General features: G+C 48.8%; 1 protein-coding gene and 1 long non-coding RNA gene across 2 annotated transcripts in view; one reads left to right on the top strand and one right to left on the bottom strand.

Moving 5' to 3' along the window:
- Positions 1 to 1,349: 1,349 nt before the first annotated feature.
- On the bottom strand, positions 1,350 to 2,438 carry LOC129672016 (uncharacterized). The gene is made up of 2 exons (XR_008719452.1): positions 2,371 to 2,438; positions 1,350 to 2,161 (listed from the first exon to the last, which is right to left on the bottom strand). It is a non-coding gene; the product is annotated as an uncharacterized LOC129672016 (long non-coding RNA).
- Positions 2,408 to 15,322, top strand: part of Ptprj (protein tyrosine phosphatase receptor type J) — a 146,678-nt gene continuing 133,763 nt past the window's right edge. The window contains exon 1 of the mRNA XM_055601201.1: positions 2,408 to 3,126. Coding sequence (XP_055457176.1) covers positions 2,434 to 3,126 — 693 coding nt within the window. The 5' untranslated portion in view covers positions 2,408 to 2,433. The remainder of the gene's footprint in view (positions 3,127 to 15,322) is intronic.

The raw sequence follows: 15,322 nt of genomic DNA on the forward strand, positions 1-15,322 counted from the left end.
TAATTAGCATCTTATTTTGCTATTCAAAGGCATGTACTTAGTTTAGTTAAATAAGTGTAACTGGAATGACTGCTATATGCTGTGGCTACAGTGACAACATACAGACCCTGTCTTTGAGTGGCTTACTTAGACGCCAAGAAGAAGGCAATCAAATAGACAGAGGGGAATTAGCTCAATTGGTAAGGTGCTTGCCTAGCATGCATGAAGCTGTGGGCTCACTCCTCAGCATGGTGGTGGTGTCCCCAAAAGACAGAGGGAAGAGGATCAGACATTCAAGATCATCCTCTGGTATATATGGAGCTTGAGGTCAGCCTGGGCTACGAGACCTTTTTACAGAACAAAACACCTCCACAAATACAAAGCCGTGATTAAACAGAGTTAAGCCTGGTAAGCTATGGTTCATCAAAGAGGTGCCTATACCACAGAAGCTGGGACGTGCTAGCTGTGCAAGAGTCCAGTCGTGTGAAATCCTTTTGCCTAGGGCTAGGGTTCTTTCCCAGTCTATCACTGAGGAGAATCCAGGTTCCCATCAGGTAAGCACACACATGCAAAAAGCTCCAGCTCCTACTCTGGACAGAGCCCTGAACAAGATGCCACAGAGTACACAGAGGAGATGAGGGGATGAGGAGATGAGGGGATGAGGAGATGAGGAGATCCTGCCCCCGGGAGTTTACAACTATTACTGTTCAGGGCTCATCTCTCAACAGAGCATCAGTCCATCTGGGTCCGTTTATTATGCGCATATCAACCTCTTCTCTGAAAACGCTGTTAATTCTTAAGAGGTGACTCTCTCTTAAGGGGGGGGCATACATTTTACCTAGGAGGAAATAAAGTTTGTGCAGGATTTCACCCAGCTGTTTGCAGATCCAAGATGTGAATCTGTGGCAACCCGGATGGAGGTATAAGGTCTGTGAATATCAGGAACAGATGCTATAATTTCCTTTCCTCTGGGTAGCATGAACATCAAGGCCTTTTTTGTTTGTTTTTTGAGATAGGGTCCCTTTATTATGTAATCCTGGCTGTTCTGAAACTCACTATGTAGACAAGGCTGGCCTAGAACTTAGATCCACCTGCCTCTGCCTCCGAAGTGTTGGGATTAAAGGTGTGCACCACTGGGCTGGAGAGGTGGCTCAGTGGTTAAGAGCACTGGCTACTCTTCTAGAGTTTTACAGGTTCAATTCCCAGCACCGACATGGCAGCTCACAACTGTCTATAACTCCAGCTCCAAGGGAGCTGACACCCTCACACTAATGCACATAAAATTAAGTTAAAAAAAAAATAAGAAAAGGTGTGTACCACCACACCCTACTGACATAAGTGCTTTTAAAAGACATAATTCCTCCCGGGGATGTGATAATCAGAGAGTGTTTAATCAAAGGCAAAGAACAAGAAGACAGGTGCATCCTTTTCCTTTCACACCTGTCTCTCCGTGAAGCTTCGTTCCCATCTTGCAGGGGATCCTGAGACCCAAGGGATGCCTGGAGGCAGATTGGACACTCGGTGGTCTGCATGCCAGTTCTGTGTCCAGACTAGTCTCATTTCATTATCTTGGCTGCTCAAGTCTCCCCAAACACAACACTGAGCTTCCTAGTCCTGATTCTTAGAAGGCCAAGGTTGAAGAACCTGCCTTCGGTTTCTTGCCGACTTGCTCCCACTTCCTGCCACACTGCTCCCCTTTATCTGCCTGGTGAAACTCAACCACCCTTCAAAGCCCAGCTCAAGTGTCACTTCTCCCCTTGGTCTGAATCAATTTCTCCCTCCCTAGCATGCCTTGGTTTGGTATTGTCTCTCGTTACTTCTTGGTGTGGTGGCCTGGGCTCCTCAGTTTCCTCTTGGGCACAGTAGTAATCTGGTAATCTGTAACTCCTTTCATATCAGGCCTTGCGATGACAGCTGCCAGATGGGCTCACTCCCTGTCCCACCCTCTTTGGGACTTTACCCATGATCTCATTTAATCGCCAGCCATATCGCCAGTAGTATCTTCATGTTAAACAAGAGCAAGGGGCCGTCCAGAGAGGTGAAGCATCTCTCACCAGGTCACACAACTAGGTAGGATTACATAGATAGTATACAGCACAGCTGGACTTGCCATGTGCCACAGCTGGGGCTCTAATCGCTGGACCAGCTTCGGTGCCGGCTCCCTGACTTCCTGGCCCAGTGTCTGGGAGGAGAGAACAGAATACAACAGAATACGTGGTGTGCTTCCAATAGTTTTGGGGGTTCGCCTACTCCCTCCCCGAAAGCCCACCCACGGGCCAGACTTCACCGGACTGCGGTCTAGAAGAAAGCATGGCTGTGACCTGGACAAGAGGCACACTCCACCCGAGGACAGGGAGGGAGGGAGTCCCAGGCTGGGGAGTCCGTACTGACCCACCGGCACAGGCTTGTAGTTCTGGACCGTTGGAGCAGCGTCCCGGGTCCCGAGTCCTAGGAATGTGGGAGGGCTGGGCGGGCAGGGAGGGGGCGCTTCCTCCGGCCGCGGGAGGCGAGACGCTAGTGCTTGCACCGGGGCCCGCCACCGCCCACTGGCTCGCCGGGGGGCGGGGGCCGCGGCGAGAGGGCGGCGAGGGGCAGCCGAGCACGGGAGTCGCTCGGCCCGCCCGGGCGGGAGGAAGCGATGAATATTCAGAGGGGGAGGGGAGGAGAGGGAGCCGAGCGCTCGGCGCGGCTCCCTGCAGCCGGAGCCGCATGACGCGCGGAGGAGGCAGAGGGAGCAGCCCGGGCCGCGGGAGCCGGGAGCCGGGCGCCGCGCGCGGGGGGTGGGCGCTGCTCGCTCCGCCCCGCGAAGCCCCTGCGCGTCCGGGGCCGCGGCCGCTCCGCGCCAGGCGCGCTAGGCTTCGCCGTGTGGCCGCCGCCGCCGCCGCCGCTGCTGCCATGTCCCCGGGGAAGCCCGGGGCGGGCGGAGCGGGGACTAGGCGGACCGGCTGGCGGAGAAGGAGGCGGAGGCGGCGGCTGGAGGCGGAGACGAGGGCGCCAGGCTTCGGGCACACGGCGGGGCGCGTCCCGGGCACGTTCCAGGGCGCGCAGGGCATGAAGCCCGCGGCGCGGGAGACGCGGACGCCACCGCGCTCGCCTGGGCTCCGCCGGGCGCTGCTGCCGCTGCTCCTGTTGCTACGCCTGGGCCAGGTAAGCCTTCGAGCGGGCCTGGGCGTGCGCGAGGGGGGCAGGGCGCGGGCCGAGCTGGCATCGCCTGCACCTGCCCGTGTGTTACCAGCTCGAGGATTGCCCGGCGTGAGGCTGGGGGATCGCGGTCCCGGGAGCCTTCCTCCTGGAGGGGGCCGGCGGGGACGTTGGCCCGCCTCCCGCTCCCGCCACCGAGCCCCTTGCCTGGCTGCCGGGTGCCAGGGGAAGGGCAGGATCCCGGGGCCCCCTGGGTGTCCCCGCGGTGCCCGCCGACTCGGCTGCAGGCGGCGGTGGCCCGGCCTTCCCCGGAGCTGGTCCCATCTGGCCGGCGCGGGCCCAGTTCGCGCGCCCGCTGCGGCCGGAGGGGGCGTGTTTGGGGAGGGCTGTGGACGCGGAGCAGGGCCGGCAGCCAGGCCGGCCTCCGACCTGGCCTAGAGGGCTCGGGGGCTTGGGCGGAAAGGCAGTGCGGTACCCCGGTGCTCGGGCACAGGGCCTGGCGCTGGGCAGTCGGGCGGGGGACCTCAGGACGGAGGGCGCTGTGTGTGGGGAAAGTTCCCAGCCCTGCCAAGGTGGCCGCTCAAAGGTGTCCCCTGAGGCTGCCGGCCCTGTTCTCATCATCACGCCCCAGATGGTGCCGGCTCTCCTGGGTGTGTATTCCTGCTTTGTGGGCACTAGCTAACCTGCGTCCCTCCGAATCTTTTTTTTTTTTTTTTTATTCGTGCTTCAGTTCTTTTTCGATAATGTTGCGACCCGAATGTTGGATCTTTCCTTTCTGTGGTATTTCCTTGGCGGGGGATGTGATGCAAGGCAGCTTGGGGACATTCCCATTTCGAAGATAGGGAAGTGAGGGGAGAGAAGTGAAAGAGTGGAATCACCCAGCTGGTGCTGCGGGAGCTGAGCAAGCGAGTTCTGCCTCACAGCCTTCTGGGAGCTAGCTGGCAGTGGTCTTGAACCCTGCAGCGGGAAGTGGCCTGGAAGATGCCCTTGTCTTGCTTTTTTTGCTAATTAAAGTCTCACTTGCTTTATAGACACCATCTCCAAGCAGACAGTGAAACACAAATGAAGCATTGGCTTGGCATGGAACCTGGCTTCAAGGGGAAACTTTGCATGCACACTCGCAGGGTTGTCTGAGAGGAAGCATACCCACCTGGGCAGCAGAAGGGAGCCTGAGTTGGTGGGGTGCCCCGACTGTCAGCAAGAGTCACTTACAGTCTCTAGGGTAGGGTTTGTGCAGGTCTCAGGGAGGCCTGGCGTGTGGTGTTTCTCCCGGCGGATAATTCTTCACTGGGGTGGGTGTGAGATGAAGCCTGCCAGTGTCTGAATTTGCCCCCTTTCTTCCTCCTTCCATCTTCAGTGAAGAGCATCTGTAGAAAGGGGGTCAGACCGTTTCATAGTACAATTTTTTTTTGAAGGGCTTCCATTGGACAGTGTCTGGAAGAATTTGGTAAACATCAAGAAAATAATCACTTTTCATGTAATGCTTTACCAGATGGAATTACCATTAGGGAACAGTATGTATGGGCTGTCTTCACCCTGTCCCCGTAGGAAATTCATGTGTAGCAGTCTTTAAGTTTAAAGAAAAAGAACTGCTTCATATTTGAAGTCCCTCCCCCTCCTATCCCCAGGAATTCACTCTGTAGGCTAGGATGGCTTCAGACTCACTGAGATCTGTTTGCCTCTGCCTTCCATGTTACAGGGGTGGCCTGGTCTTGAAGTACTCTTATACTAAAATTTATATAGAAACATTTGAGCTGCACTTCTCTTTAGTTTAATTTGGTAAATATATATCTATATATATTACTTTAGTTTCAACTATAGAAGTTGCAAGCTGTGCTTTGAATCAGCAAAAAGTATCTTGGGTAAATTTATTTCTTGCTCAATCCTCCCTTGTGTTTCATTAGCTGCTCTCAACTTGCCTTGTATTTAGTTATTTCCTTCCTCTGTAGTTCTGTAGAAACTCAAGAGTACTGTCTTCATATTCTTGTTTTATATTTATTACAAAACAAGAAATGTAAAAGGTTTTGTGAAGGAATATCTCCAAAAAATGACATTTAGCAGTTTCATTTTGATATTGACTATTCCTGGGAATTGGTGTCCCCTCTCCCCCGCCTTCTCTGTGGAGGAGATGGAACCCAGGACGGGGAATGAGCACTATCCCCCGGTTTACATTCTCAGTTCCAAAGCAGTGCAGTTTTGAACTGGCTCAAAGGTCACCGAGGAAGAGTTCTCCCTGCACAAGCATGAGGACTTGAATTCAAATTCCTACCTACCTGTATAAAACATGGAGCATTGTCACGTGTGCCAGGAACTGCCATGCTCTTCGGAGTGCAGACAAGAAGATCACTGGGCCTTGTTGGCTACCAACCCACCTCTAGAGTCAGTAAGAGATCCTGTCTGAAAGGAGTAAGACAGTGAGTGAGGTTGGGCATGGTGGTACATGCCTCTAATCCCAGAACTCAGAGGCAGGCGGATCTCTGTGAATTGAGGCCAGCCTGGTCTACAAGGGAAATCCTGGACAGCCAAGGCTACATAGAGAAACCCCATCTGAAAAACAAAACAACCCTCCCCCCCCCAAACAGAGGAATAGAGCACAGGCATATTCATCAGACACATGTACATATTATCCTCAACGCCCATATTTTTAAAAGATAAGCTTTTTGGGGGTGGGGGATGGTTCAGGGTTTCCTCATGTAGCCAAGCCCTAGCTGGTAGAGTTCGTTATTTAGACCAGGTTGCCTGCTGCCTCTCAAGTTTTGGGATTGAAGTTGTGTATCACCATGCTTGGTGATAGCTCTGGTCTTTGAAGGCAGCTCTGGCTCTTCAAACCTCTTAGATAAGGATACTGGAGTTGATAGAGGAGGGACTGAGGTTACTTGGCAAGATAGGATCGTGAAAAAGCCAAGAGTGGAACTTGAGATACCAGCCTGTGCCTGGTCTTTTTGACTGTTTTCTCTTCGGGTACAGGGCCGTAATACTGTGTGTGCCCCAAACTGCTTACAAGTTGAGTTTAAAAGTCGACTAGACAAGGCTTACAACTGTCTCCAGCTTTAGAGGCTCTGACCATCTCTTTTGATCTCCACAGGAACCCCATACAGTTGGCAGCATAGACACACATATACATACGTAAAATAAAAATAATTACCCTTTAAAGTAAGTCAGTCAGATTTGAGATATTTTTGAAATTTGTCTGTGTAGGAGATAAGAGGGAACATACTTGATGGCCTCCCTAACAGTTAATTGTTTTTTATGAAGCTTTCTTATTACAGTACAATCAATAGTAATGGGGGGGGGGGGAGACGAAAAAAAGGTAAAAAAAAAAAAAAAAAAAAAGGAGAGGTCACAGAAAAGACCCAGCTCTGTTTGGACACTAAAAGGATGGAGTGTGGAAGCTGGAAAACTGAGTCGCCAGAAGGCTCCATTATTAGGCCCAGAAAAGCCACTTCTGAAACTCATTCCCTCTCTCCAAAACAGGAAGGGCAGTCAGGGCCTACTCTCTTTTGAGGATGTTCGTGAGTGTGCTGTCTTAACTGGCCCCTTTCTGGGTGCATTTCTACACTCTGGTTTTGGTTTATGTGTCTATTAGGCACGGTGGCAAAGTGATCTCTCCTTCCTCTCTTGAGACATAGAGTCCTGACAGGTTCCTTTTATTAGCAGTCTGCGCTAAAGTATAATAATAGTTAATAATAATAGAAACAAAAGAAACAAAAACAACCGGTAGCCACTCGGTTGCTCTCACAGTGAATCCTTTTGCTTTGTCTTGTGCCTCTGCTCCCTGGTGGAGGATAACTTCGTATTTTAATGTATTGTGGCTAGTTTGTAAGCCTGATTACTTTCCTGCTCCAACCAGAGTACACACACTAAATATTTTGACTCCTCTAATAGCTTTTTAAGTTCTCACCGGAGTGACTTTATTTTTGTTTTGCTTCAGAACAACAAAGGAAAACCCAACCATTCTGTTTTGTTTGCAGACAGTTTAAGAAAACAGAGCAAATTGGTTTATGGTTAGTCTGTGACTTTGGGCTAACTTCAAGTTCAGCCCCAGGACAAAGATGACCAGGAATACCCAAACTTCCCTGAGCAGAGAGAATCCTGGCTCCGGAGCGAGCAATTTTGGTCAGCAAAGAGGTTATTTAGCTCCTAAAAGTAATGCTTGAGGCGGAGGCCTAGCTGCCGGATGGCTGTAGGCCTGGCTTTAACCAGTGTATCATAAGTAATTACTTCTTAGTTCATTCACTTCTTGGTCAGGGGAATTATTTTGAGTGCTGGATAAGATGCAATTTTCTGTGTATTTCCCTTCTCACATCATGCCACCGATAATATTATAATTAATAGGTAGCCTTTGGTGGGGCAGGTACTGTGTTGGGGCTTTTAATGCATTATCTCATTTGACCATTTCACAAGTTCTGGTGCCAACTGCTGCTCACCTTCCCATTTGATCTGCGGCCACACTGAACTTCACAACTCCCTGAGAGTCGCAGGGGAGCCAGGTCTCCGCTGTCCAGTTTCCTGTCCTCTGCTGTAGAAGTCATGGTGCCTTGAAGGTTTTCCGTGTGTTACTGAGCACTGATGCCAGACTTTTGAGGCAAGAGACAGGCTTGTGGGCCCTGAACCTTGATAGGCCTGAGAGTTAGTTTGCATTCTTTGTGTCCCAAGTCATGCCAAATTAAGACCTGCAGTCCCCTCTTGGCTCCTCGTGTTTCTTTGAAGACTGAGTACATATACAGAGGTACACCTGCCGAAGTGTGGACAAACTGAACCCAAAGAGCCTGGGTGTGGGCTTTGCCCTGCCATGTGGTAGCTGTACAAACAGTAGGCAAGCTGCTCACCCCCTGGGACTCTTCATTTCCTTATCTGGGAAATGGAAATAATACTTCCTGCTTAGCTTGGTGGTGGAGGGATCAAAGAAGATAGAAGGACAGACTGTCAAGTAAAACCTGAAGCGTGATCCAGTTGCTGGCAGTGGCTGCTGCTGTTGTATGGGGGCATTGCAGGGTGGGAAGGGAAGAAAAAGAGCTTCAAGTCATTAGTTCCTAGGACAAATATTTGTCTAATGTTTCTCCAAGAAGGTGTTTTAATTTTTTTTTATGTTAGAAATTACTTTTAGTTAGCACAATAGTATTTGTAAACTGTCTCAAACCCATGATTTTATAGGCAGACCAGACTGCACATGGGGTCCTGATAAGGGAATTAGTTTAAATATAAAAATGAGCCTGAGGAGGCAGTGTGAGTAAAGGGTGTTGTCAGCATGAGGCCTTTCTGTGAAATTACACGGATAAACGCTTAGTGTGGGGACCAGTGCCTGAGCTCAGGTGATCCTGGGGAAGAAGAGCCTGGTTTCTTACGGCTCTGAGGGTGGGAAACAGTCACAGTGGTGATGTTGGCGGTGTGTCATCCCTGCTGTTGCCTCAGAGAAAGAGCTGGCGCTGGGCTTGTCGGAGAGGGAATGGTGAGGAGGGCCGTAGAGTGGGTGGAGACCCCTGGACGTGTCGGAAGTCTCTGACCAGAGAAGTCCACAGCGGGTTTGTCACCATCTGGTAGGGCTGGCTTTCCAGTGGCTTTTCTGGTGACCCCTCAGTGGACAGGAGCTGTAGGAAGCTTGTTATTACTTCCTTATTAGTGACAGCTGTAGCTGTCCTATTGTCTCAGAATTTCCATGGCATGGAAATGCCTGGGTTGGAGGGTAGTGCCCATGAAACGGCTGAAGTGCAGCTCTCACAGAACCTCCAATTTTAGACATGCAAATAATTTTCAGTTCCACTTTTCCTTCTTCCTGTTAGAGGGAAGCTGTACCCTGCTGCCATTTCTGAGGCTTGGGCAGACAATGCTGTTATTATGTCACAGACTAGCTGCCTCTCCAGGGCAGGAGTGAGGAGCTTGTTTTTCCGGGTGGATGTGCCAGGGGCCAGCCCATTGTAATTTCATGCGTTCTGAATAACTGAGTGAGTCGTAAAGCTTAGCACCAGTGTGGACTGTATAGAACGCTCCGTTTTTCATGGTGTGGGGTAACGTAGGCCTTTACTAGAAGGGAAGAATAGTTTTCCTAAAGGAGTGAAAATATGTGGAATTGTACATCAAATTTGAGTTTGTATCTTCTTTAGTAAGTTCTTTTTTTTTTTTTTTAATTTTAATTTTTTGAAACAGGACCTCACTGTGCATCCAAGGATGACCTTAAACTGTGCTTGTCCTGTTTCAGCTGCTGGAGGTTTACAGGTGCACAACAGCATGGCCAGCCTTTGCTTTTCTTTCTTTTTAGACAGGGTCTCACAGTGTATTCTTTATTAACCTGGAATTCACTGTGTAGACCAGTCTGTCTTTGAACTCTTGAAGATCTACCCGCCTTTGGCTCCCTAGGGCCGGGATTAAGGTGTGTACCACCTTGCCCTGCCATACCCAGCTTTTATTAAACTCTTCAGAGTGGATTCTCGTTCTCTTCTTTTGGTGGTGCTGGAGTTGGAACCCAAGCCCTCTCACGTACTGAGCAAGCACTCTCTGCTGAGCTAGCTCCGCTCCCTAGCTCCTGGACTCTCAAGACTCGCCTGGGAAGCCCAGGTCAGCCTTCCAGTGTAAACCCGTCCAGTAGACCCTCCGCATCTGTGGCCTTGCTTTCTGAGGTTTCAGTTACTTGTGCTCAACGAGGGATAGGAATATTAAGTAGGAGATTTTGAGAGAGCAACCACAGTCACATAATTTTTATTCGAATGCGTTGCCGTAACTTTCTGGTTTTCATTAGTTTGTTGTCTCTAACAACTTATTGCAGCTAACCTGTTTATCATGGGCATTGTCAGATGGGGAAGAACATGATCTATAATGTATGTGGTGGTCAGTGCTGTCCATGGTTTTAGGCATCCCCTGGAGTCTTGGAGTGTCTCCTTCATCGGAAGTGTGGGGCCGCTGTAAGCTTAGAAGGCTATCAGTGCTTTCCAGAGTTTTTTGTTGTTGTTGTTGTGTTGTTGTTGAGGTCTCATTATGTAGCCCTGTCTTGCCGTAAATTGACAGATACGCCCTTGCCTCAGCCTCTGGGATTACAGGTGTGTGCCACATGCCTTGCCAAAGATGGGTAAACTTCTAGGACATTTCTTTTTTTCCCTCCTGTGATGAACAGTTGTGGAGAGGCAGAAGGCTCAGAAGTTCTTCACCCTCAGCTACGTAGTGAGTTTGGGATTGGCTGGACTGCGCGCCATGTCTCACGCCCCGCCGTCCAGAAGATTGTTCTCTGGGCTGCAGATGAAGCTTAGTGGTAGGGCATTTGGCTGACACACCGAGTCCTTGGTTTGATCCCCAGCATCTGCCTATAAACACTACATTTTGGTTTATGTGCATTTGTGCCAGTGAAAGAACACGAGTGAAAGAGTGAGACAGACAGACAGACAGATACATAGATATGGGGTATATGTACGTGGATTGTTGAGCATGTGTGGAGTATGTGTGGCAGTAAAGTGGACAACTTAAGACGGTTTATTTTCTCTCCCACGTTGGTCCTGGGGCTCAAACTTAGGTCATCAGGTCTGGTGGCAAGTGCCTTTACCTAGTGATCCATCTCAATGGGCCATCAAAGCGAGGCATGGAGCATATTGTATAGATGTCATGCTCTGTGCTTAGCCTCTTACTTTATCTAATCATTTTGGAGATCGTGTCATTTTTGTACCCATTCTGTATAAACCCATTCTTCTACATGCCCAGGGTCCAGCCACATGGACCTTTCTTCCCAGTGGTCCCTCAGTTGTTTTAATACAAGCCCTCACCCTTTCACAAATCATTCTTCCTAGAATGCCTTCAGTTATTTCTTGCAATGTTCACAGTAAAACACAGTGAGTAAGAATTATGGAAGTACGAGGTGGTTGCTGTGAAAACTGCGGAGGAGGTAAATAGTTTAGAGGCTTTCCACTGGTACAGTTCTGGTCCTGGGACTACAGACTTGGGAGAGGCAGGCGTTTGCTTAAAACCCAGAGCGGCTGGGTGGATTTCTGAACGGTTGCCCTGCTATACCAATACGTGTGGGTCTGAAGAGGCCTGCTTCTTCATACCCACTAGGTTGAGGATTGTCAAACTTTCAAGTATGTGCAAGTTGGAGACGTGAAAAATTTTATCATGTTTCTTTTCTTTTTTGAGATTTTGTTTATTGTTATTTTGCATGTCTGAGTGTTTTGTCTGAATGTACATTCTTTGCACCAGGTGCATGTTATGCCCAAGGAAGCCAGAGAGGGCATTAGCTTCTCCTGGGCTGGACTTACACGTGGGTGCTGGGCGAAGCTGGGAATTGAACGTGGTCCTCTAGAGGAGCAGCCAGGGCTCTTAACCTGTGAGCCATCCCTCCAGCCCCCCATTAAAATTATTTGTATCTTTGAATTTGAGTTAGTTAAGTATCTTCTCCTGTGTTTTGGGTGCATTTAATTGTTGTCGACTCTCAATTCTACAAAACAAACAAACAAACAAACAAACAAACCAAACCACTTCTTTTTGGTCTGGGGAGATGGTTCACTTGGTAAAGTACTTGCCGTGCTAGAATAAGGACCAAGGAGAGTGGATCCTTGTATCTATGTGGAAGCCTTGACTAGATCCTTGTCTGTGCTGGGGAACGGGCAGGTGGAGGCAGTTGGATCCCTAGGACTTGCTGGCCTGCCAGTGTAGTCAGTCAGTGAGCTCTGGGGTCAGTGACAAACCCACCTCGAAAGATAAGGTAGCCGGAGACACAGCAGGAGACACCACTGGAAACCGCCCTCAGGTGCACACTCATGTGGGTGGGCATCCACCCACCCACCCACCCGCATTCGTGAACACTTACCACACAAGCCAAAACTTGTTCTTTCGATATTTGTTCATGCTCTTTGGAAATTAAGGAAGTGGGTTCTTACACTCTCATTTCTGTTGCAAACCAGCAAACCTGATTGTTTTTGCTGACACCCCTAATCCTCAGGATCTCAGGGAATAGAATTATCACTCCAAGCAGGCAGGCTGGCCCAGGTTCTAGCTCTTGGGCAGCTGCTCCGACCTTTGTGACCCTTGATGTCCGTATCTCTGCAGCACTTGTCATAGTGTTACATCTTCCCCAGGGTTGCTGTGTAAGTTAACTGAGATCACATTCTACCTCGTAAATGGACATGGAATTATAAGAACAGTATTTTACACAATGTCGAAGTACTTCCCAAAAAGATAGACGGGCCAGAGTTATGCTATAGAATCTCTTAAATTGGATTTAAGAAATTAAATCTATCATGAATTGTGTGCATTCCGATCACATTCCTATCCCTCCCTCCGTATTAAAATATGGAGTAGTGGAGATTGGTAGCACAACTTAAATTATAGTTCTCTTTTGATAAGTGTATATTTGAATTAATATGGGTTAAGTGACCATGGGAGACAATCAGGGAATAATGTGATCCTGGCCCCAAAAGAAGCCCAGGGATATTATGTTCATTCAAAAACTGGGGTTTTCTTTGTTTTGGTTTGAGCATTTCTCTTTATCTTGTGGTTGGGCCAGCTCCGGCCAGACCCACCTCCTGTCACTGGCTACGTTTTCTGTAGAGACAAGAGGAGTTATTTTAAGCTCCCAGTGAAAAGTGTAAAGGCATAATCCTTGGCTCTGACTGCTAGGAGATGGGTGGCTGTGACAGTTGGCTCCGGCTTGGCCACCTGTTTCCACCGAGGCCGTCGGTGCGGTGCATTTCCTGTTGCCTGCTGAGGTGCTGTCACTGTGTCGGGGGTCTCCTTCTGAGCAGACGGCTGCTCAGGTTCTGTGGCTATGGAGGGAGTTGCCGCCCAGAACTTGGTTTAAGGACTTTGGAGTCGGCTGTCACTCTCCTTCTAGCTGTGTGACATGGGGCGGCCCCTTCTAATGCTCAGCACCTCATCCACTTTTAGGTATAGGTTGCTGTTGAAACATTTCATTTTGCTGAGACATTATCATCGCTCATTATTTAAAATAAAAAATTTCTTATAGTTTGTAGGTGGTTTGACACCTGAACCCATCAAACCTAACAGCATCTCTTTGAGTTTGCTGCTGTTACTCAGTGTGTGCGTGCGTGTGTGCGTGTTGCATGTAATTTTTCCCCCACTGATTTAGTAGTTGCTAGAAAAATTTCCAAACCTCCAACCCCACCTGTGTGTCTCCTGGTGTTTGAACTGTGGGAGGTGGCGGATGAGGGAAGAAGATAGTGTTTCCAGCAACAGTGGGAAACTGATGTAAAGGCCTCGTTTGTTCATGTCATGCTGTCACGAGTAGCTGGAAGCCATCATGTGGTGCAGGAATGACTAAGTTCTAGAGATGGCCTGAGGCGGGCATGGGGCTGGGAGTCCCAAGGAGGCCTGTGTTTCGTGCTGCCAGAGGATCTTGGCGGAAGAAGCTGTGGGGTCAGTGCTTGGCATTTTGGCAAATGTGTTTGGTAAAGAGCTACAGTTACTACCTGCTTCATTAGTTTCAGTTTTATTTATTCTTTTTTTGGATACCAAGGATCAAAGGCAGGGCCTCCCACATGCTAGGCAAGCGCTAGCCTTGGGGGTCTTTAAATGAGAACTTGTGACCAGCACAGGGTGGCTGAGGCCCTGGGAAGCCACCAGCATCCACTAGGTGGGGGCAGTGGGGTGCACGGGGGGGGGGGGGTTTGCATTACCCTCAGCCAGAACTGATTTGCATGGGGTTGAGCCAGCCCCATCTAAGTGTCTGTTAGTTCTAACCCCAGTTCCTAGGTTGATTCCATTCCCATGCCACTTTCTTTATTTTTATATTTTATTATTATTATTTTTTATATTTTATTATTTTTAATTAAACAACTTTAATTTAAAATTTTAACATTTTTTTATCTTACGTGTGTGGAATTTTGCTTGCTTGTCTGTGCATCACACAAATGCCTGCAGAAGCCAGCTGGGGGTGTCGGGTCCCCCGGGACTGGAGTAATGGATGGTTGTGAGCCACCATGTAGGTGATAGGAACCAAACACAGGTCCTGTGCAAGAGCAGCCAGTACTCTTAGCTGCTGAGCCATTTCTCCAGCTCCTATATGTTTACTTAAAAAAAAAAAAAACAAATCAAACAGAATATAATAGATACATACCATTATGATATATTTGAGAAAACACTGCTTTTGTGGTTTCCTCCTTAGCACAGTTCATTAAAAAAATTTTACTATTATTTTTATTAGCCAGGCAGCGGTGACACACACCTTTAATCCCATCACTTGGGAGGCAGAGGCAGGAAGATGTCTTTGAGTTTGAGGCCAGCCTGGGCTACAGATTGAATTTCAGGCCAGCCAGAATTGTTACACAGAGAAACACCGTCTCTAAAGACCAAAACAAACAACAAACAAACAAAAAGCCATCTTTGTCTCTGCGCTCCTAACTGCAGTGCGGCTTTGCTGGGTGAGCTTCGTTTCCAGTGCAAACCCCGTTTTACTCAGAAGATGTATCCTCCTACACACATGTGCTGTGACTTAGGCTTTTCAATTTTTTTTTTTAAGCAGTTGGGACAGATGGTTTCCTCAAGGGTACCCCAGGAAGCCACAAGACAAACACAAGGCTTTTCTCCCCTGAAGGCTCACTGCTACCCCATGGAAAGTATTTGGGAAGTCTTTTGAAAACAAACATGGACATATTATGGGGTAGATACCAAATTTATGGCTCTCTCTCTCTCTCTGTCTCTCTCTCTCTCTCTGTGTGTGTGTGTGTCAGTGTCAGTAGCTACAAGAGACAGCAATGCTTACCCTGATGACCCACAGGGACAAAAAATTCATTTTGTTGTTTTCTGGGGTGATTTGTGCCAGCTTGTGGAATGTGGACACTGTTTGCCAGGGAATAGTCTTCTGGTGGGTATCCTAGTGATCACATCCCATTTCATTACCTAGTTTGTCCCTGTGAGACAACCCTCAGTTTGTTTTTATGTCTTTTTTGCCATGCTGAGATACTTTACTCAGATAAACAGGCCTCTGATGCTGCCCTCAGGATAAACTGAAATAATTGAACTAATAAGAGTTGTGACCAGATACTATGTTTGGTATGAAGCATTGTCAGCACTTGGTACATGTTGATTCACTTACTCCCATTATGTGGGCACAGAGTGGAAAACTGAGGCTCATACCTCCACTGGGAGCTTCCTTTGGGGTACAAGGTTGAGCTGGGCAGTGGTATCTACACAGACTAGGGCATGTCTGAGTCTCGTGTGAGGGCAGCTGGTTTAATGGTTGTCCTTACAGGTGGGTGAGTTCATGCTC

The sequence above is a fragment of the Psammomys obesus genome, unplaced genomic scaffold, assembly GCF_907164565.1.
Source record: "Psammomys obesus unplaced genomic scaffold, mPsaObe1.curated_primary_1811, whole genome shotgun sequence".
NCBI classification, from domain to species: Eukaryota; Metazoa; Chordata; class Mammalia; order Rodentia; family Muridae; genus Psammomys; species Psammomys obesus.